Source organism: Chiloscyllium plagiosum, unplaced genomic scaffold, assembly GCF_037043375.1.
Source record: "Chiloscyllium plagiosum isolate Xiang-an unplaced genomic scaffold, Cpla_swu_hap1 HiC_scaffold_45, whole genome shotgun sequence".
In the NCBI taxonomy this organism is placed as follows: Eukaryota; Metazoa; Chordata; class Chondrichthyes; order Orectolobiformes; family Hemiscylliidae; genus Chiloscyllium; species Chiloscyllium plagiosum.
Window position 1 is genome coordinate 18,764,088 of NW_028270183.1, and position 22,249 is coordinate 18,786,336.

The 22,249-nt window shown below is 46.1% G+C and overlaps 1 protein-coding gene across 1 annotated transcript in view; it reads right to left on the reverse strand.

Moving 5' to 3' along the window:
- Positions 1–22,249, reverse strand: part of LOC122552179 (adhesion G protein-coupled receptor E3-like) — an 87,393-nt gene that overhangs the window by 54,855 nt on the left and 10,289 nt on the right. Inside the window, exon 2 of the mRNA XM_087983112.1 lies at positions 3,238–3,333. Within this exon, the coding sequence (XP_087839238.1) occupies positions 3,238–3,333 (96 nt within the window). The remainder of the gene's footprint in view (positions 1–3,237; positions 3,334–22,249) is intronic.

Genomic DNA, 22,249 nt, shown 5'->3' on the forward strand with positions numbered 1-22,249 from the left:
AAACATATGTCCCTTTAGTATGAGACAGTTCAACTCTGGGAAAAAGATTCTGACCATTAACCCTATCGATGCCTCTCGTAATTTTACAAAATTCTATCAAGTCTCCCCTCAGCCCCCTCCCCCCTCCCCCCACCGCAATTGCTCCAGAGAAAACAACCAAGTTTTTCTAGCCTCTCCTTCTAGCTCCTTTGGAGGTGGTGGAGGTGGGAGAGAGACAGAGACATAGAATGAGAGTCCCATGCTGACTTCCATTATCTCTGTGTGGGCTGGTAGTTTCCATCAGGACCTCTATCCGCCTGAGCACTCCCTTTAAGGCTGTACACACCTGTTCTGCACTCGCAGCGCCCACAAGAGGAAGTGGCAAGGTGCCTCAGTGGTTAGCACTGCTGCCTCACAGCACCAGGGGCCCAGGTTCGATTCCACCCTCAGTTGACTGTGTAGAATTTGCATGTCCTCCCCGTGGGCTTCCTCCCACAGTCCAGAGATGTGCAGGTGAGGTGGATTGACTGCGCTAAATTGCCCATAGTGTTCAGGGATATGCTTGGTGGGTTAGCCATGGGAAATGCAGGGGTGAGAATGGGTGTAATGCTCTTCAGCAGCTCAGTGTGAACATCGCAGAATCCCTACAGTGTTTAAACAGGCCATTCAGCCCAATAAGCCTACACTGAACCTCCAAACAGTATCCCACCCAGACCTATTCCCCTAACCTCTTACTTGACGTTTCCCTTGACACAATATGGGCAATTTAGCCGATTCACCCTACCTGCCCATCTTTGGATTTTGGGAGGAAACCCACAGGGAGAACATGCAAATTCTACACAGACAGTCGCCCGAGGCTGGGATCAAACTCTGTGAGGCAGCAGTGTTAACCACTGAGTGAACTGTGCTACCCCTTGATGGGCTGAATGGCCTGCTTCCACACTGTAGGGATTCTATGACCAGAGGAAAGAACCTTGCCCAGTCAAACCTAGAAAATGACAGTTAAATGATCCCTAAATCCTTGTTGTCCAGGGAAATATAAGCCTAATGTTAGCAACCTGCTTTCTTTATCAAACCCTTTCAATCCTGGTCTCATTCCGGTTAATCTGTTTTGCCTCCATTCCAAGGTCACTCTATCCTTCCTGAGATAAGTGACTAAACGCACCACTCTCCTGTCGAAGGAGACCTGAATTAATTTAAATTGTGTGCTTGCAAGTCTCAGCGCTAACTGTAAATCCGTGCGGTGATTAAAAATCGGTCAGGAGCAAAGGTTGGTGAGATATCTTCAGAGCTGGCATATAACATGAAAACTCAGCAAGATTGGAGCCAATAGCAAATATAACTTTTGCTGGATGTATGGGTTTCACTGGTGTCCACAACCAAGTTAAAGGTTAGGCTTATCCAGTTATATCTCCCTAATTGAGAGGTGTATCATATTTTATAAGCTGACCTCTCTAACAGATCGGCAAGAGAGGACAGCGAGCAGGGGAGCTCGAGTAGTCAAGCAGAAGGCAAGGAAGACTCAGGGAGAAAGGGGTGAGGTGGACAGAGGAAGAGAAAGTCAGAGGCTTTCCTCCACGAGATGTGAATGACAAGCTTAATCGTGTTTGTAAAGATCAGTGGAAGAACAAACCTTTGCCTTATGGCTTTCAAGTGTGTAAATTTCTAATTACACCTCAAGCATAAAACATCCTGTTTCAGTTCCAGAATGATTAATCACTAAATCATGATTAAACAAGGAAGCAGTACTGTCGGAATTAAGAGAGGGGCTATGTTTAAAGGAGATGTGTGAGGCATTTCTTTTACACAGAGGGTGTTTGGGGGCCTAGCACACCCTGCTCAGGGCAGGTATTAGACACAGTGGAGGCAATGGCCCAGTGGTATTGTCAACAGCTTATTCATCCAGAAGCCTAGCTAACATTTTGGGGGACTTGGGTTCAAATCCTGTGACAACAGATGGTGGAACCTGAATTGAACTTATGTGATCTGGAGTTAAGGTCTAATGGTGACCACCTGATTCACTCATGTCCTTCAGGGAAGGAAACTGCTATCCTTACCTGGTCTGGCCTACATGTGACTCCAGACCCGCAGCGATGTAGTCTGGTCTCCTTCCTATCGGAAGGATGTTGTAAAACTTCAAAAGGTTCAGAAAAGATTTACAAGGATGTTGCCAGGGTTGAAACTTTATTGCTGGAACAGCACAGCAGGTCAGGCAGCATCCAGGGAACAGGAGATTTGACGTTTCGGGCACAGGCCTTTCTTCAGGAATGAGCAGAGAGTGTTCAGCAGGAGAAGATAAAAGGTAGGGAGGAGGGACTTGGAGGAGGGGCGTTGGAAATGTGATAGGTGGAAAGAGGTCAAGGTGAGGTTGCCAGGGTTGGAGGATTTGAGCTATAGGGACAGGCTGAACAGGCTGGGGCTGTTTTCCCTGGAGCATCGGAGGCTGAGGGGTGACCTTATAGAGGTTTACAAAATCATGAGGGGCATGGATAGGGTAAATGGATGAAGTCTCTTCCCTGGGGTGGGGGAGTCCAGAACTAGAGGGCATAGGGTTAGGGTGAGAGGGGAAAGATATAAAAGGGACCTAAGGGGCAACTTTTGCATACATAGGATGGTACGTGTATGGAATGAGCTGCTAGAGGAAGTGGTGGAGGCTGGTACAATTGCAACATTTAAAAGGCACGTGGATGGGTATATGAATAGGAAGGGTTTGGAGGGATATGGGCTGGGTGCTAGCAGGTGGGACTTGGTTGGATTAGATATCTGGTTGGCATGGACAGGTTGGACTGAAGGGTCTGTTTCCATGCTGTACGCTTCTATGACTCTATGCCTCTCAGCTGCCCTTTGGGCAATAAATACCTAGCCAAAGCTGCCCACATGAATTTAATAACAAAATAAGTGCAACATTTAAAAGGCATTTATATGGACACATCAACAGGCAGGGAACAGAAGTATATAGACCATGTACAGGCAGTTGGGATTGTTTTAGAAAGGCATCATGGATAGCACAGACATGGTGGGCTGAAGGGCCTGTTCCTGTGCTGTACTGTTTTATGTTCTATCAAATAGATATAGCTCTTAGGGCTGAAGAGTGAAAGTGGGAACAGGGGATTGAGTTGGATGCTCAGCCATGATCATACTGAATGGCGGAGCGGGCTCGAAGGGCTGAATGGCCTCCTCCCTGTTGCTATTTTCTATGATTGATGTGAGGGTTGATTTCTATTGTCAGTGAGTGTGTGCCAGTGATGGTTCCCTTACCTTTCACACCACACTGTCCATTCCTGCTTGTTCCTCCTGGAGCACATGGAGTCGGGATAGATGAACACCAACCCACAAGGGTGCAGAGGAACAATGCTAGAAAAAGAGAGAGCTTCTGTTAGAATATGACACTTGGACCAGTCTTAATCAGGAGGCTAACTTGGCACTGGGGAAATCTCGAGGCAGTTTGTAGAGCCTGTGACGCATTGTAACCGCTCATCAATTGAAGCACATAAGTACTGCAGGGTTTTTCCCACATGGGAAGCTCCTTCAGCCCTTATTCCAATTCCTATCCCATCCCAGCACGGCAGCTGCTAAAGTCTACATCCGCAGATCAATCCCTGATGAGAGAGATTACCAAATTGGAGATAGCCCCAGTCTGGGACCTGAATGTTTTTGCCTAGAAAAAGAGTGAGTGATGTGGTCATGAAAGGGTTTTTGATGAGGGCAGAGACATTGAGAAAGTGCTGCCACTTGAAACGAGGACCGACGATGATAACGACTGACAAATCCAATAAGGACTTCAAGAGGAACTACTTTGAATGTGTTTCATATGTCAATATTGGGTTGGCGGAGGTGAATAATCCAGGGGTATTTAATGGGAATCTTGCAAAGTTTATGAGGGAGGCTGGGAATGGAAGAATGCATTGATTAAGGTAAGATGAATTAAGGTTAGTGAAACATCCGCTTTCTCTGATCGTGTTACTGGAAGAAACTTTCCTGTAAGGGTGTAGGTGCCTTTCCCAAGCCTGGTATGTTGATCACTGTAGGAAGATGCATGTGACTCCTTTGTACAAATCCAAGATTTCAACTCGAGACGATAAGGATAGGGTCAACAATTGCTTTGGGACTCGGAACAGATGGCCTTTCTCTCCAGCTCCCATGTGTGTCCTGCTGGGTGTTGGAGGTCACAGGTTTACATTAGACTTCCTGTTGGTGTGTTTAGGACGTGCTCTGGGTGTCTGTGACTGTGGAGAATGTAACTCGTGCTGCGGAAAGGTTTCTATTCAGTGCAGTAACACTGACCACCCTTTGGTGTTTTGTGGTGGGTGAACGTGCTGGGAACTGCTGCAGGTCTGAGCTGTATTCAGTTGCAACGCTGAGCAACTGTACTGAGCTCATTTTCACAGTCTGAACCCATTTCTGACATTTTAACATCGCTGCGTCCTAGTCTCAATCCCAAGCAGTCAGCAGACATCAGCCAGACTCGCCAATTGCGAAGCTCGTATAGAATCCCTACAATGTGGGAAGAGGCCATTTGGCCCACCCACAGACACCCCACCCCATCCCTCCACCCATAACTCCACGTTACCCATGGCGAATCCACCTAACCTGTATATCTTTGGACTGTGGGAGGAAACCCACGCAGACACAGGGAGAATATGCAAACTCCACACAGTCGCCCAAGGGTGGGATTGAATCCGGGTCCCTGGCGCTGTGAGGCAGTGGTGCTAACCACTGAGCCACCGTGCTGTCCAAATGGAAGGTACTTGGATAACTATTCACATTGAATGAAGATAATAGCATGCATTTACATAGTGCCTTTAATGTTGATTGATTACCCCGATGTTCCAGAGAAGCATTATTAGACAAATGTTGACATTGAATCACATGAGGGGATATCAAGGTGGATGTCAGTAAGAGGGGTTATTCAGTTATTCTCAGCAGTTGCTTAGTGCAGTGGGTTGGTTTGTGATGCAGAGTGATGCCAACAGTGTTGGGTTCAATTCCCACACCAGCTGAGGTTACCATGAAGGATTACCTGTAATCCTAGAAACCCTACAGTGTGGAAACAGGCCCTTCAGCCCAGCAAGTCCACACCGACCCTCCAAAGACTAACCCTCAATCCTTCTCAACCTCTCCCCTCAGGTGACCCTCAGGCGAAACCACCACCGGTTACTTCTCTCTGTCTGATGAGAGAGCAGCCCTGCAGTCTGGTAGGATTCTGACAACTCTACCCCTCAGACAGGGTTTTAATTAACAAGGAAATTGAAGGTTATAGGGAACAGGCAGGGAATAGAGTTGAGAATTATCAGGATGTGTAGGTGTTGGGCTGGAGTGGACAAAGTTAGAAATCACATTAGATTAGATTAGATTAATTACAGTGTAGAAACAGGCCCTTCGGCCCAACAAGTCCACACCGACCCACCGAAGCGCAACCCACCCATTCCCCTACATTTACCCCTTATTACCTAACACTACGGGCAATTTAGCACGGCCAATTCACCTGAATTCACCTGACCTGCACATCTTTGGACTGTGGGAGGAAACCGGAGCACCCGGAGGAAACCCACGCAGACACGGGGAGAATGTGCAAACTCCACACAGTCAGTCGCCTGAGTCGGGAATTGTACCCGGGTCTCTGGTGCTGTGAGGCAGCAGTGCTAACCACTGTGCCACCGTGCCGCCCACATGACACCAGGTTATAGTCCAACAGGTTTATGAGGGAGTACAAATTTTCAGAGTGCCGCTCCTTGGTGGAGTAGGATGATAGGCCACAGAATTTACACAAAAGATCACAGTGTCATACAACTGATGTGATATATTAAACAAACCTAGATTGCAGTTATGCCTTTCATCTTTTAGAATGGGTTGCAGGTTTCGATTCATTAATATGTAAATCTCAGAACTTAGAGTCATAGAGATGTACAGAATGGAAACAGACCCTTCGGTCCAACCTGTCCATGCCGGCCAGATATCCCAACCCAATCTAGTCCCACCTGCCAGCACCCGGCCCATATCCCTCCAAACCCTTCCTATTCATATACCCATCCAAATGCCTCTTAAATGTTGCAATTGTACCAGCCTCCACCACATCCTCTGGCAGCTCATTCCACACATGTGCCACCCTCTGTGTGAAAAAGTTGCTCCTTCGCTCTCTTTTATATCTTTCCCCTCTCACTCTAAACCCATGCCCTCTAGTTCTGCACTCCCCAACCCCAGGAAAAAGACTTTGTCTATTTATCCTATCCATGCCCCTCATAATTTTGTAAACCTCTATAAGGTCACCCCTCAGCCTCCAACGCTCCAGGGAAAACAGCCCCAGCCTGTTCAGCCTCTCCCTATAGCTCAAATCCTCCAACCCTGGCAACATTATGGGCGGCACGGTGGCACAATGGGTGGCACGGTGGCTCAGTGGTTAGCGCTGCTGCCTCACAGCGCCAGAGACCCGGGTTCAATTCCCACCTCAGGCGACTGACTGTGTGGAGTTTGCACATTCTCCCCGTGTCTGTGTGGGTTTCCTCCGGGTGCTCCGGTTTCCTCCCACAGTCCAAAGATGTGCAGGTCAGGTGAATTGGCCATGCTAAATTGCCCGTAGTGTTAGGTAAGGGGTAAATGTAGGGGTATGGGTGGGTTGTGCTTCGGCGGGACGGTGTGGACTTGTTGGGCCGAAGGGCCTGTTTCCACACTGTAAGTAATCTAATCTAATCTAATCCTTGTAAATCTTTTCTGAACCCTTTCAAGTTTCACAACATCTTTCCGATAGGAAGGAGACCAGAATTGCACGCAATATTCCAACAGTGGCCTAACCAATGTCCTGTACAGCCGCAACATGACCTCCCAACTCCTGTACTCAATACTCTGACCAATAAAGGAAAGCATACCAAATGCCTTCTTCACTATCCTATCGACCTGTGACTCCACTTTCAAGGAGCTATGAACCTGCACTCCAAGGTCTCTTTGTTCAGCAACACTCTCTAGGACCTTACCATTAAGTGTATAAGTCCTGCTAAGATTTGCTTTCCCAAAATGCAGCACCTCGCATTTATCTGAATTAAACTCCATCTGCCACTTCTCAGCCCATTGGCCCATCTGGTCCAGATCCTGTTGTAATCTGAGGTAACCCTCTTCGCTGTCCACTACACCTCCAATTTTGGTGTCATCTGCAAACTTACTACCTGTACCTCTTATGCTCGCATCCAAATCATTTATATAAATGACAAAAAGTAGAGGGCCCAGCACCGATCCTTGTGGCACTTCACTGGTCACAGGCCTCCAGTCTGAACTTCTTTCAAGTCACATTCCCAAGATGTCTTAAGATTTTATAAAATAGGTTAATATCTCAGCTCAGACAAAGGTGTGAGGTTAGAATATGTCTGTACACTTACACACAAGCACAAATACACACACACTCTTACATACTCGCACACTCACACAGACCCTCTCTCTCAGACACACACACACCCCACACTCACACCCATGTGCACACCCTCTCACAGGGTGATACTCCATCACACTTATGCACACACTCTATCAAGCACGTACACGCATGCACACACACACTCTCTCTCCCTCTCTCCCACACACACACACAGACTCACACTCCCACATGCACAAACACACACACTCTCTCCCTCTCTCTCACACTCTCTCACACACACACACGCACTCTCTCCCTCTCTCTCACACTCACACACGCCCACACACACACACACATACACACGCACTCTCTCCCTCTCTCTCACACTCACACACGCCCACACACACACACACTCTCTCTCTCTCTCTCTCTCTTGCCTATGCAAGTCACTGGGATTAATTTACATTTGCGGAATTGTATTTGCAGATATATTCTATTTTGTTCAAAAAGCGCACAGTCTGTGGGCAGTCAATGTTGTTTATAATCTAGTCAACATTTTATAAATTCCTACTTTGGAAATAGAACCAGTCTGACTCAAGATGGAATACACACAGACTCTAACCTCACACCTTTAATACATGTTCTGAGCTGTCACCTTTTTTTAATAAAACGTTAAGTTGTCTCGAAAATGTGACTTGAAAGGAGTTCTGAGACTTACATAATAATGAACCAAAACCTGCAAACTTTCTAAAAGATTAAAACAAACACACACCGGGTGAGAGTCCAACAGGTTTGTTTGGAAGCACTAGTTTTTGAGGCGTTACCTCTTCATCAGCTGGTTGTCAAACAGGAACATAAGACATAACATAAAACACAGAATTTATAACAAAAGGCTTACAGTGTCACAGAGCTGTAATGATACATTAAACAAATTGAGATTAAATCTTTCATCTTTTGAAATGGGACATGCTAGTTTCGGTTCTTTATTATGTAAATCCCAGAAGTCCTTTTAAGTTCCATTCTCAAGATAACTTCAGCTTTATTGTCAGACACAGACAGACCTCACACCTTAAAGCATTGTCTGAGCTGAGATGGCACTATTGTTATAAATGCTAGAGATATCTTGATAATTAATATAAAAGAAGTTCTGGGATTTACGTATCAAAGAACATAAACCAGCACATCCCATTCTAAAAGAAGAAAGATTGAATCTAAAATTGTTATCTGTATCATGACATCTCCATGACACTGTACTGTGACTATAAATTCTGTGTTTTATGGTCTTATTCTCCACAACTACCTGATGAAGGAGCAGCGAGATTATCAGATCAGCCAATGAAGGGCTGAATGGCCTATTTTCGCTCCTATGTCCTATGAACCTGTGCATAAACATGGAATTGTAATTAATGTCATGATGTAACTTGGATATCCAAAGTTAAAAATCACACAGCACCAGGTTATAGTCCAACAGATTTAATTGGAAACACTAGCTTTCGGAGCGCTGCTCCTTCATCAGATGAAGGGGCGTCGCTCCGAAAGCTAGTGCTTCCAATTAAACCTGTTGGACTATAGCCTGGTGTTGTGTGATTTTTAACTTTGTACACCCCAGTCCAACACCGTCATCTCCAAATCATAACTTGGATATCAGCAGTCACATACAAGAGACTGTGAATAGTGTGCCATGGGAGAGGCGGACTAATAAAGTACAGTACGGTATAGACTGTGTGTATCTATCAATAAAGCATCGATATGGGGGAAGCATTAAAGCCACAGGAGTATCTCTCTGACGTGCAGTCAGACACACCAGAGTCACAAAGCCCTGATCACAGGTGGAGAGTTTTTAAGGAACTCCCTAAAGTAAGTGGAGAGCCAAGCAGAGGGGATTAAGGCAAAACCTCCTGTTTGTTCTCTAATGTATTCAGACACGTTTCTTTCACTCGCGGAGTTGACACTCACTGAACACGGTCATACTATGGACGCACCTAATTTGGCTATGAAGTCCCAGAGTGGGCCTGGAACACGGGGAAACTGTGCTACAGTCAAGTCAATGGTCTTACCAGACCGTAGGGTTCCCTCTCATTAGAGAGAGAGGACTGGTGGTGGTTTAACCTGGTCTAAGATTACTGTTTGCTCTATGCTTTGAAGGCAAGTCTTGGCTCTGTTTCGGCGTGCACTTGCTGTGCCTTTAACTTAGTATACACAAGACGGTTATAATTCTGCCGGTCAATGTGCCATAGTTTTGCCAGTGTACTAGAAACTATCTGTGCCGAATAGATGGCTGTGATTATATCAGCTCTCTCTCTGAATGCAGTGTGTGGGACAAATATTGATCAAAAGTGGCAAGAATTCAGAAAGTGTTGAATTGGAATTATTTTGAAGATCAGAAATACAATATTTAAATACAAATACCTTACATTCCGAAACAATTGCTCAGGGGAAGCCGGATCATATTATGGCCACTGGACTAATAACCCAGAATCTTGGGCTAATGGGAGCATGGGTTGGAATCCCACCATGGCAGGTGGTGACATTTGAATTCAATAAATAAAAGGCTAGTCTCATGATGATCGAAGTAAAAACCTATCTCGTTCACTAATGTCTTTCAGGGAAGAAAATCTGCCATTCTTAGCTGGTCCGGCCTACATGTGACACCTGACCCACAGCAACGTTAGCTATCCTCTAAGCAACTGGAGGTGGGCAATAGATAACAGCCTACCCACAATCCCTTGAATGAATAAAAAAGCTAACAATAATGTATCTACAGTCACTCATACGCGAATTAGAATAAGGTTTGATTGCCACAAGTACAGGAGAACGGAGAAAAGTGGGCAAAGTTGCCATTTTTAGCGCCATTTAAGGTAGAAGGACATTGAAGTACCAAATATTCGGTATAAATTAGAAAACTAAAGAAATAAAGGGAAAGGTTCAGCATTACAGTCCGAAAGTTCTAAAGCAGGGAGCCTGTTCTGGGCTTCCTCTTGAGACCAGGAGTGCACTTGAGGTAAGTAAAGAGAACAAAAACCATTCAAAGAGCAAGAAGAAAAGAAATGGACAGAGTGGATAAGCTCCAGCTTAGAAACTCTACTCTGCTGCCATTTTGACGGGGTGAGATTAGATTAGCTGTCCAATACTCAGAGATGAGAGGGAATCTTGTTCCAGAGTCATGTGTTTATTACAATCATAAACAGAGCAATTAATCAAGGGGTAAAGTTAATATGCAACATGCTGATTCTTACAAGACTCTGTAGATCTTAGCTTCAAACTCCCTGGGCAATTTCTGGAAGGCACTGCCTGGGAGGAAGGTTCAATCATGGGATTCAGGAGGAGCATTGGATGGTGACTTAGATAGAAGCAAAGGGATGGGATGACAGGGGAAAAGTCAGAGATTGGCACTAAACCAGGACCTTCCTTCAGAGAGTCTGCTTCTGCACAATCCTCTGAATGTTATACTTTCACTGATGCTCCTGCCAAACTTACTTTCCCTTGGGGCCAGTTACTTAATATATTCTGCAACTCTGAGCTATTGTATGAGAACAATAGCAGAAAGGTACAAAGTAGGGAGGGTGACCCAACAGGATGAGGTGTTCCCTCACCCACTCTCTCCTCCAGGGGACTGTGGGAATGTGTTCCATTATTGGAGTGAGGAAGGGTGGTGCAGGCTCGCTCTCTGGGTCTCTGGATCTGCTCCGGAGTTTATCTCGCTCCATTCGGCCTCATCACAAAACCGGATGACAGCGAAGGCTCTGGCCCAATGGTAAACCAGGAGGATTATGGGTGGGGAGTGGTGTCGGAGGGGAAGAGAGTTTTTGGGGCCAATACTGGAGGTGGTATGGAGGCCGAATGGGAGGTGGTAAGACTGATAGTGTCAGAGAGAGAGATCGGTAGAGGAAGGACATAGAACAGAGAACATTACAGCACAGTACAGGCCCTTCGGTCCTCGATGTTGTGCTGACCTGTGAAACTAAAGAAGGATCTGAGGAAGGCTAGAGTGGTCAATCTCAAACTTGCTGTGAGATCCCACGAAATGTCCAATTTAATTGCACATTTGTATTTTATCTGCAGGTTTTACTGCTTTTCTCACATCTTTCTGCTATTGAAAAGCTTGACCTGCAGTCAAATTGATTCTTTTGTTGTCATGGCTGTTTTTCCTCAGTATCAATATTCAAATGTCCCCGAATGGAACTGGGAGCTATCGGAATAGAATGGGGTTGGGTGAATCCTCTGCATTCCCCTTCTAATCAGCGGGGAATAACAGTAACCAGTCGTGTTGTGGCCAGTTCAAATGGTAACTATGGGCCCCTTGATGTGGCAGAGTGGCTCAGTGGTTAGCACTGCTGCCTCACAGCGCCAGGGACCCAGGTTCAATTCCAGCCTCAGGCAGCTGTGTATGTGGAATTTGCACATTCTCCCTGTGTCTGTGTGGGTTTCCTCCCACAATCCAAAGATGTGCAGGTTAGGGTGGATTAGCCATTGGTAAGGCAAAGTTACAGGATTATGAAAGTGGGTTTGGGTGGGTCGGTGAGGATGGGATGGGCCGAATTGTCCCTTCCATGCTTATAGGGATTCTAATGCAACTGCCAAGACCGACCGTGTGTTTGTGGCGCAACAGTAGCGCGTCTAACTCCACATCAGAAGGTTGCGTGTTCAAATCACGTCGCGCTCACTCCAGTCAATTTCTTACCGCACTTAGGTGGTAGTGTGGGGGTTAAAATAAAAAAAAAGAAAAAAAAAAAGAACCAGAGTGTTCACTGTCCTTTGATTAAAAAAAATATAACAGCACCACTTTGATGTGAAGGGCAGTGTTTGTCACTGGCCACCCAGGTGTTTTCCTATCTTCCTGGTGGTGGAAATTGAATAAAGATTCGTGCACTTTGTGTGTTTCACTGTGTCTCCCACCTGCACACACACACCATGGGTGCTGGGGGAAAAAATAAGCACCACCGCACTTAGAAAGAAAAAAAGTAAAGGTCCTCAGACAGCTTGCCCGTAGTGTTAGGTGAAGGGATAAATGTAGAGGAATGGGTCTGGGCGGCCCGTTGGCACAGTGGTTAGCACTGCTGCCTCACAGCGCCAGAGACCCGGGTTCAATTCCCGCCTCAGGCGACTGACTGTGTGGAGTTTGCACGTTCTCCCCGTGTCTGCGTGGGTTTCCTCCGGGTGCTCCGGTTTCTTCCCACAGTCCAAAGATGTGCAGGTTAGGTGAATTGGCCATGCTAAATTGCCCGTAGTGTTAGGTAAGGGGTAAATGTAGGGGTATGGGTGGGTTGCGCTTTGGTGGGGCGGTGTGGACTTGTTGGGCTGAAGGGCCTGTTTCCACACTGTAATGTAATCTAATCTAAAAAAGACAGCTTCTTCCAAAGGTATGGTCACTTCCACCTCAAAGGACAAGGGCGGCGCGGTGGCTCAGTGGTTAGCACTGCTGCCTCACAGCGTCAGAGACCCGGGCTCAATTCCCGCCTCAGACTGTGCGGAGTTTGCACACTCTCCCCGTGTCTGCGTGGGTTTCCTCCGGGTGCTCCGGTTTCCTCCCACAGTCCAAAAATGTGCAGGTCAGGTGAATTGGCCATGCTAAATTGCCCGTAGTGTTAGGTGAAGGGATAAATGTAGGGGAATGGGTCTGGGTGGGTTGCGCTTCGGCGGGTCATTGTGGACTTGTTGGGCCAAAGGGCCTGTTTCCACGCTGTAAATAATCAATACATTGGGAACACCACCCCCTGCAAGTTCCCCTCTGAGCCACTCACCATCCTGACTCGGACTGAACTCTCAGCAGGTTCGGCAGCATCTGCAGAGAAAGATCAGAGTTAGCGTTTCAGGTTCAGAACTGATGAAGTTCTGAGGCGTTAACTCTGATTTCTCTCCACAAATGCTGTCAGGCCTGCTGAGACTTTCCAGCAATTTCAGTTTTTGTTTGAGTTTTCAAACATTTCAGCTACCTAATTGTGATGAACATAGAAAAGCATGAGAGAGCTAAAGTGAGAGCCTGCAGGGTTGTGTTGAAGTAGTGATGGCCTGATGATATTATCATGGGATTGTTAATCCAGCCAGCCAGGTAACGTTCTGGGGACCTGAGTTCAAATCCCACCACATGGCAAATGGTGGAATTTGAATTCAATGGAAAATCTGGAATTCAGAGTCTAATGATGACCATGAATTGGTTGTTCAGAAAATCCCATCTCAAGTCCTTTAGGGAAGAGAACTGCCAAAATTGAGATTGGGGAATAAATATTTGCTGACCCAGCCACTAACACCCACATCTTGTGAAATGAATGAAAATAAACTTTGTCGGCAAATATTTTTGTCTTCCCTTCCCCATTTGGGGATTACTTGAATGCGGTAGCTGATGACTTTGCCTTGATAGTCACTTGTTCCATGTGGTATTGGATGCTGAGTGTAACCCAAGCTTCATAATGACGATAGGAAGCAATGACTGTCGCCCCATTATCAGACCCACATGCAGCTAACACAAGCTCGCAAAAATCCCAACCAGCACTGAGTATTCAGCAGATCTTCAGACCCCTACTGTACAAAATATTGAGCATTGGAAGATTCCCTCAAATTTAATTTCCATGATGTAACTGCTCAGAGTGAAAAGTCACCACTACATTGACAATAAATGGTCAAATTCACATCTTCTGGGTCTGAGGGCTGGGGGATTCAATCCCCTGCCTCAGGACTTGAGCCTAAATCCTAGGGTGGCCCTTCCAGTGCAGCACCGTCAGAAGGCCCAGTTTTTGGAATAGGTGTTAAAGCTCCTCTCATGTCAATGTAAAAAATTAAATGGGCACTGGTTTCAAGATTCCCATCGGAATGGAAGGAGGCCATTCAGTCCCTCAAACCTGTTCTGCCATTCAATGGAATTCTTTTACTTTATTCACTCACAGGATGAGAGTGTTGCTGGCTAGGCAGCACTTATTATCCAGAGGGCAGTTATGAGTCAAACATTAAAGAACAAGGAAAATTTACAGCCCAGGAACAGGCCCTTCAGCCCTCCAGGCCTATACCGATCCAAACCATTGCTGTGGGTCTGGAGCCACTTGTAGGCCAGACCAGGTAAGGATGGCAGTTTCATCGATTCCCTACAGTGTGGAAACAGGCCATTTGGCTCAACAAGTCCACACTAAACCTCTGAAGAGTGAGTAACCCACCCAGACCCATTCCCCCACCCTATTACTCTACACTTCCCTCTGACTAACTCACCTAACCTACACATCCCTGAACACTATGGGCAATTTAGCACAGCCAATTTACCCTAACCTGCACATCTTTGGACCGTGGGAGGAAACCCACACAGGCACAGGGAGAATGCGCAAACTCCACATAGAGAGTTACCCAAAGCTGGGATTGAACCTGGTGCTGTGAGGCAGCAGTGCTAACCACTGAGCCACCGTGCCCCCCCATCAGGTTTCCTTCCCCAAAGGGCGTTAGTGAACCAGACGGCTTTTTCACATTGATGAAAATGTATCATCATAAGTGTCAATTTTTAATTAAGTGAATTCAAATTCCGCCATCTGCCATGGTGGGACTCAAACCCAGGTCCCCAGAACAATGCCTGGGTCTCTGGATTAACATTCCAGCGATAATCCCACTAGGCCATCACCTCCCTCCAAACCTGTGGCCTAACACCAGAGTCTGTGCTATCTCTCCTTCAAACGACACCTCAATAACAGGCTATGGCATTGCTGCCTGTGGGAACTTGCTGTACACAAACTGGCAGCAGCATTTCCTCCCCTTCACAGCAGCGGCTCCACAATGCTTTGAATTGTTCGGGACATTCTCAGATCGTGAAAAAGCGCTGGGTAAGCTCTCTTTCTTTCACATAAAAGCATGCCCCTTCTTGTTGAGTTATTCAGACAGTCGAGCAGTGATGAATTGTGATCGCAAAGGGCTTAGAAATAGAAAACAATGGGTTCGCAGTGTTGATGGATCAGACACTCACTGAGCACTGGCTTGTCACTTCCACCACACAATGGGTTCTGGAATGCTGTTGGATGAGTCAGACACTCAGCAATGGGTTGTGATTTCTGAAGGGGTCTGTCGATTGTACAGATTTGCTCTATCGCAGCACACACCAGGAATATGAGACACCCAGTCTCTCCCTGTTGCACTACATCTGAACAAAATGGTTCATATCAGGATCAAGGTTTACAAGAATGAGAGCTTAAAATATCATTGGGAACCGCTGATAAAGCAAACCATAAAACAATACGCATACCACTGCTGCTGTATAATCTTGTTTTATGTGTACAATCAGATAAGGCTCTGTGTGAGAGTTCCTTACTTCTGCACAAATCCATCTGCTTGTTCTGTGTAATGAAATTCTAATGTGCTATAGAGCTATTGGTTTGCTTTATCTGGATTTGTCAAGGTTATATGGTCTGAGCTCTGTTGTGGGGGATGAAGGACAGACATTAAACAATTAATGATAGAGCCTGGGTAGTGTTGTAGAACAGAAATACCTAGGAGTTCAGGCACATAATTCTTTGAAATTTGCAACATATTTGGACGGGGTGATTAAGAAGGCGTTTAGCAAGGTAGGAGTTTCATGGTGAATGGCAGGGCCTGAAAGAGTGTAGTGGAACAGAGGGACCTTGGAGTTCAGGTGCACGGTTCCCTGAAAGTAGAGTCCCAGGTGGACAGGGCAGTGAAGGAGGCTTTTGGCACACTGGCCTTCATCAGTCAGGGCACTGAGTATAGAAGTTGGGAAGTTATGTTACAGTTATACAGGACGTTAGTGAGGCTGCACTTGGAGTATTGTGTTCAGTTTTGGTCACCTTACTGTAGGAAGGATGTTATTAAACTGGAAAATGTGCAAAAGAAATTTACAAGGATGCTGCCTGGACTCAAGGATCTGAGTTCTAGGGAGAGGTTGGAGAAGCGAGGACTTCTTTCCTTAGAGCAGAAGAGACTGAGGGGGGATCTCATAGACATGTGTAAGATGACGAGAGGCATGGATTGGGTGAATGCAGTCAGTCTTTTTCCCAGGGTTGGGGAATCAAGGACTAGAGGGTATCAGTTTAAGGTTAGAGGGGAAAGAATAAAAGGGAAACTGAGGGGCAACGTTTTTCCATAGAGGGTGGTGCATATGGAATGAGCTGCCAGTGGAAGTGGTTGAGGCGTGTACATTAACAACATTTAAAAGGCATTCGGAAAATACATGGATAGGAGAGGATTAGAAGGATATGGGCCAAGTGCAGGGAAATGGGCTTAGTGGTGATGGCCATTTTGGTCAGTGTGGACCAGTATGGGGCAAAGGGCCTGTCCCTGTCCCTGTGCTGGAGGACTCTATGACTCTATGTTTGCCTTCATTGATCAGACCTTTGAGTATAGGAGTTGGGACATTAGGGTGATGTTAGTGAGGCCTCTTCTCGATTACTGTGTCCAGTTCTGGTCACCCTGGCATAGGAAGGATATTATTAAACTGGAGAGGATTCAGCAAAGACTTACCAGGATGTTGCTGGAAATGAAAGGTTGAGATTTAAAGGTGAACTGGAAGGGCTGGAACTTATTTCACTGAAGTGTAAGAGGTTGAGGTATGACCTTATTGAGGTTTATAAACTCATGAGGGGTATAGATAAGGGGGATGAGGCAGGTTTTATTTCCCTCGTCCAAGTGTCATATTCTTAAGGTGGGAGGAGAAAGATTTAAAAAGGACATGAGGGTCAACGATTTTTACACAGAGAGTGGTTCACATGTGGAATGAACTTCCAGAGGAAGTGGTGGATGCAGATACAATTATAACATTTATAAGACACTTAGATAAGTACATGAACAGGAAACGTTTGGAAGGATATGAACCAAGCGCAGGTAGATGGGAGGAGATTAGTTTGGAATTATGGTCAGAATGGACTGGTTGGAATTAAGTTTCTGTCTCTATGACTCAATGACTCAATAACAAACTAATGGAGCTAGACATTTGTTAAAGTTGCAAAAGATCATTGACTTACTGAAGACCTCTGCACAGCAACTTGCTCGTTGCCCTATAGGGGGCATCTAAGAGCTTAGAGCACAGGGCACTTGACTGTGTATCTCAAACAGATTCACGAGGTGTCAGTCAGCAGCACAGTGTCTAAAGCCTCAAGTGTCTGCGAGATTAACAACATGAATGTTAAATCGGGTACAGAACATGAATAAGAGAGAGTTAAGGAAATTGGATCAAGGGAAAGAAATAAAAAGAGAGAGAAAAAAGGAGAAATGTTTTAAAAATGTTATTGAATTACATTTGAAAACCTCCCCCAACAATAATTAAAAGTAGAAAGAGGCTCCAAAGGCTCTTTTCGCACCGGACTGTCATTATGGTGACCAATTCTATTGACAGGGAACTTAAGTCGGAATGGATACATGATTCTTTTCTGATGGGTTTAGTCCACATCGATAATTTAAACAAATTTGGAACAATTGGATAGCCCTTTCTGACAGATGCACATTGAGTTGAATGTTTTCATGTGTTGATAAACGACACATTTAGCAAAGTGTTACTTATTGCGTTTATTCTTGCATTTAATGCGCCTTTGTGGGTGAGCAAAACTGTTTTTGCCAATAACTGAACATTTCAGCATTGGATGGATGTTTAAAACTGACAGGAATACTTTATGCTTTTGATGTTTCAGTCACGATAAGTGACTACCCTTTTTAAAGCTCAACTGCTTTCATGGCTTAACTTGAAGGTTTGCATTACTGACTTCGGCGTCAAAAGGTGTGGTGCTGGAAAAGTACAGCAGGTCAGGCAGCGTCCGAGAAGCAGGAGAATCGATGTTTCAGGCATAAGCCCTTCATCAGAAACGTTGGGGTGGGGAGCTCAAGGGAGCTGAGAGGTAAATAGGAGGGGGGGTGTGGGGCAGAAGGGAAGGTGACTGGGAATGTGATAGGTAGATGAAGGCGGGGGGGAGGGAGATGGTGATAGGTCAGAGAAGAGGGTGGAGCGGATAGACGGGAAGAAAGATGGACAGGTAGGCCAGATCATGAGGGCGGTGCCGAGTTGGAGGGTTGGATCTGGGATAAGGTGAGGGGAGGGGAAATGAAGAAACCAGTGAAATTGGCATTGATGCCCTGGGGTTGGAGGTGTTCTTCCTCCAGGCATCGGGTGGCCCCACCATCGCCCACCCAGCTACCTACCCCCTACCCCACCCCCTCCCATTTAGCTCTCAGCCCCCTTAGGACCCTCCCGCCCCCTCATTCCTGATGAAGAGCTTATGCCCTAAACGTCGACCTTCCTGCTCCTCGGATGCTGCCTGACCTGTTCTGCTTTTCCAGCACCACACTCTCGACTCTGACTCTCCAGCCTCTGCAGCCCCCCCTTTCTCCTGGTCGTTATAGCATTACTGACTTCAGCCGAGCAGCACTCTCTCTGCTTTAGCTCATTCTAACTGCCACGCACTTCCCAGATTCCAACTCTCTCTTCTGACTTGGCTGAAAGTGCTGTTTGCTTGACACTGCGATAAAGGCAAGAGGGTCTGTTTGATTGGGGGTGAAAGACTGGATTTGTTTCTGGACAATACTGTTACATGTAGGCAGAGCCCAGTGGACAGAGTGCATGACTGAAGTGAAGAAATAAAGTTATAAATTTGGAGCAGACTTAAGTCATTCAGACTCTCAAACCTGCTCCACCATTCATAAAGTTCACTCGTGTGATGTCTTTCTGTTTCGCGTTCCACATTCCCAGTAACCACCGATAACTTTCAATTCCCTGCCTAGCTGGAATCCATTTACCACCAGCTTAAAAAGGTCCAATGACCGGCCTCCACCACCTTCTGAGGTAGAGAGTTCCAAAGTCATGCAGCCCCTCTTGGAGAGAAAAAGCAATCCCCCTCACCTCTGTCCTAAGAGGAAAGTCTCTTAAATTGAACCAGAGCCCCCTTAGATCCACAGGACGAAATGTCCTTTTCACATCCATGGGGTCAGGCTCTTGCAAGCTTCAATCAAGTCACCCCACACTCTTCAAGAAATCATAAAGCAATGCACACTCTGTCCGTGGCTACATGCATTCGAAAATACAGAAGTATATTGAATGAGAGCTTCCCCTTGATTTGTTGTTCCTGTTTGCAGTTTCCAGAGAGATTTTAGCAGCAGATAAAGCAAATGTTAGCAGAATAATTCGAACGTAAATTCCCCTCTCCCTTGGGTTTGGGTGGGACATTGCCTTTTACACACTCTGCAGATATGAGCCTGTTCGGCCCAGTGGGTGTTAGAAAAGGCATCAATCAGGTGTGGAGGAACCTGACTCATGTGGTCCCAGAGATTAAAGACTTCATCAACATGTAGGGAGCTGTGCTTGGTCACCATGGATTCAGAGGGAAGTGGCCCAGGAGAGAGAGATTTCGACAGAGTCAAAATGGAGAGTGACAAATGTTGGGCACAAAATGGTCTTGGATTGGCAAAAGAAATAACTTTTTGCTTGGCCCATTGCAATGATTGGAACTGGGAAGCAGATTCAGTAATAGGAAAATTGGACAGATGCTTGACAGGGAAATTTGGGAGAAAGGAACAGGGGCAGTCTGTTCATAGCATTTTCAAAGGGCCAGTAGAGACAGGCTGGACTGAACGACCTTCGTCCACATTCTCTGATACCTGAAGAGTAAAATAGAAAGGGATGGAAGACCAGTGCGGTTTGTAAATCCATCAGCTTCCCAACCATCAGGTTAAGTTAAGGAATTGCCGGAATCTGAGTGAAAGTAGAAAAATTGCTGGAGAAACTCTGAGTATCTGAGGAAACAGAAAGCAGATTTAACGGTTCGGGTCCGGTCACCCTTCTTCCGAAGGGCCCAGCTAACTTCGACAGCCATGTGACAGTTGGGTGTCTCAGGGTGGTTTACAGTCATCTGTGGTTGTAATGTCAGATCTGAGACATCCTCATCCTCTCACAGCGAGGTTACACAATAATGACCAGACATTCTCCTTCAGTGACGTCGATTGAGGGATAAACATCGGCCAGGACCCCTGGGGGGGGGAGGTCTTCAACCCCCAGCAGCACTACAAAGGCAGAGGCTTCTTCAAGTGTTTTCCCTGGAGCGTCAGAGGCTGACAGTGACCTAATAGAGGTGTATAAAATCATGAGGCACGTGGAAAGGGTGAATGGACAAAGTCTTTTCTCTGGGATGGGGGAGTCCAAAGCTAGATGGCATAGGTTTAGGGTGAGAGGGGAAAGTAAAAGGGACCTAAGGGGCAATGTTTTCACACAGAGGGTGGTATGTATATGGAATGAGCTGCCAGAGGAAGTGGTGGAGGCTGGTGCAGTTGCAACATTTAAAAGACATCTGGATGCAAATGCTGGCAAATGGGACTAGATTAGGTTCGGAGATCTGGTTGGCATGGACGAGTTGGACCAAAGGGTCTGTTTCTGTGCTGTACATCTGTAAGTGATGCTGCACTGAAATTGGGCTCAGCCTATCACTTTAATCCCTGGAGCAGGGCTTGAACATTGACGCTCAACTTTGAGAGAGAGAGAGAGCTGTCGACTGAGCCATATAAAATGAAACCATCTTCATCAGTAACTTTGGTCGAGTGACACCCTTATTTCTTAGAAATATCAGGATTCAGTAATCTAAACTGGTCTGCTCATCAGCCTGTTGTCATTGAGAATAAAGTGGCTGCAGTCCAGAGACTTGCTCTGTTCGTTTCAGATAGACATGCCTGATTGACCAACCAGAAGTGAAGCTGTCTTTGTTATCTGCCCAGGCCCCCAGCCAGAATGGGAGCCTTCTATCAGCAGAGCTCAGGACTTGATGTTGGGTCAGTGTTGGATGTGATAGGGCTCAGCACTACACAGTACCGGAGATGGGAACAGAGCAGACTGGGGAACCCAGGGTGCTGTGGCCAGCTTCTAAATTCTGCTCATAGCAGCTCTGCTATCGTCCATATTACTCCAACCTTTAGGTTTTTTACAGTGTGGAAACAGGCCCTTTGGCCCAACAAGTCCACACCGACCCTCCAAAGAGCAACCCACCCAGAGCCATTCCCCTACATTTACCCCTTCTTCTAACACTACAGGCAATTTAGCATGGCCAATTCACCTAACCTGCACATCTTTGGACTGTGGGAGGAAACCGGAGCACCCGGAGGAAACCCACACAGACACGGGGAGAATGCGCAAACTCCACACAGTCAGTCGCCTGAGTCGGGAATTGAACCCAGGTCTCTGACGCTGTGAGGCAGCAGTGCTAACCACTGTGCCACCACTTTGTGGCCTTAGAAAACAGCAGCATACTGTAAATAGAACAGATGGGAATTGAACAACTGCACTTCATTAATTTACAGCGGATATATCGGTTTGATAGAGCAGAGAGGGAGGAATTGTTTCCACTGGGCAGGGAGGATGCAGATGGTAGATAATTGTCAAAGGGAGCAAGGACAGAGAGACCAGGAGGTTTATGTTAATGGATTAAGGTGTTATGGATCTGGAATGTCATACTGGAAATGAGTCAGAAACAGCTTTAATCGTGACTTTCCTCAGGAAATTGGTGATTCATTAGAAATTAAAGATTGCTAAAAGTTAACGTTTATTTTTAACCTATCAATCAGTGAGAGCAGAATGTTGGAAGACCAATATGAACAAAAGGGGATTCCCATTAAAATGACAAGCTACAATTTACACAGCAGCTCCCTTCTGGGTAAATTGCTGTTCGCTTTTCTGAAGTATATTTATTGCATCCTCATTATCAAGTCATGGAGTCATACAGCATGAAAACAGACCCCTCAGCCCAACTTATCTGTGCTGTGGATGTCCTATTTGTCAGCACTTGGCCCATATCCCTCTAAACCCTTCCTATTCATACACCCATCCAGATGCCTTTTAAATGCTGTAATTGTACCAGCCTCCACCACATATCACCCTCTACGTGAAAAAGTTACCCCTCAGCTCCGTTTTAAATCTTTCCCCTCTCACCCTAAACCTATGCCTTCTAGTTCTGGACTCCCCCACCCCAGGGAAAAGACCTT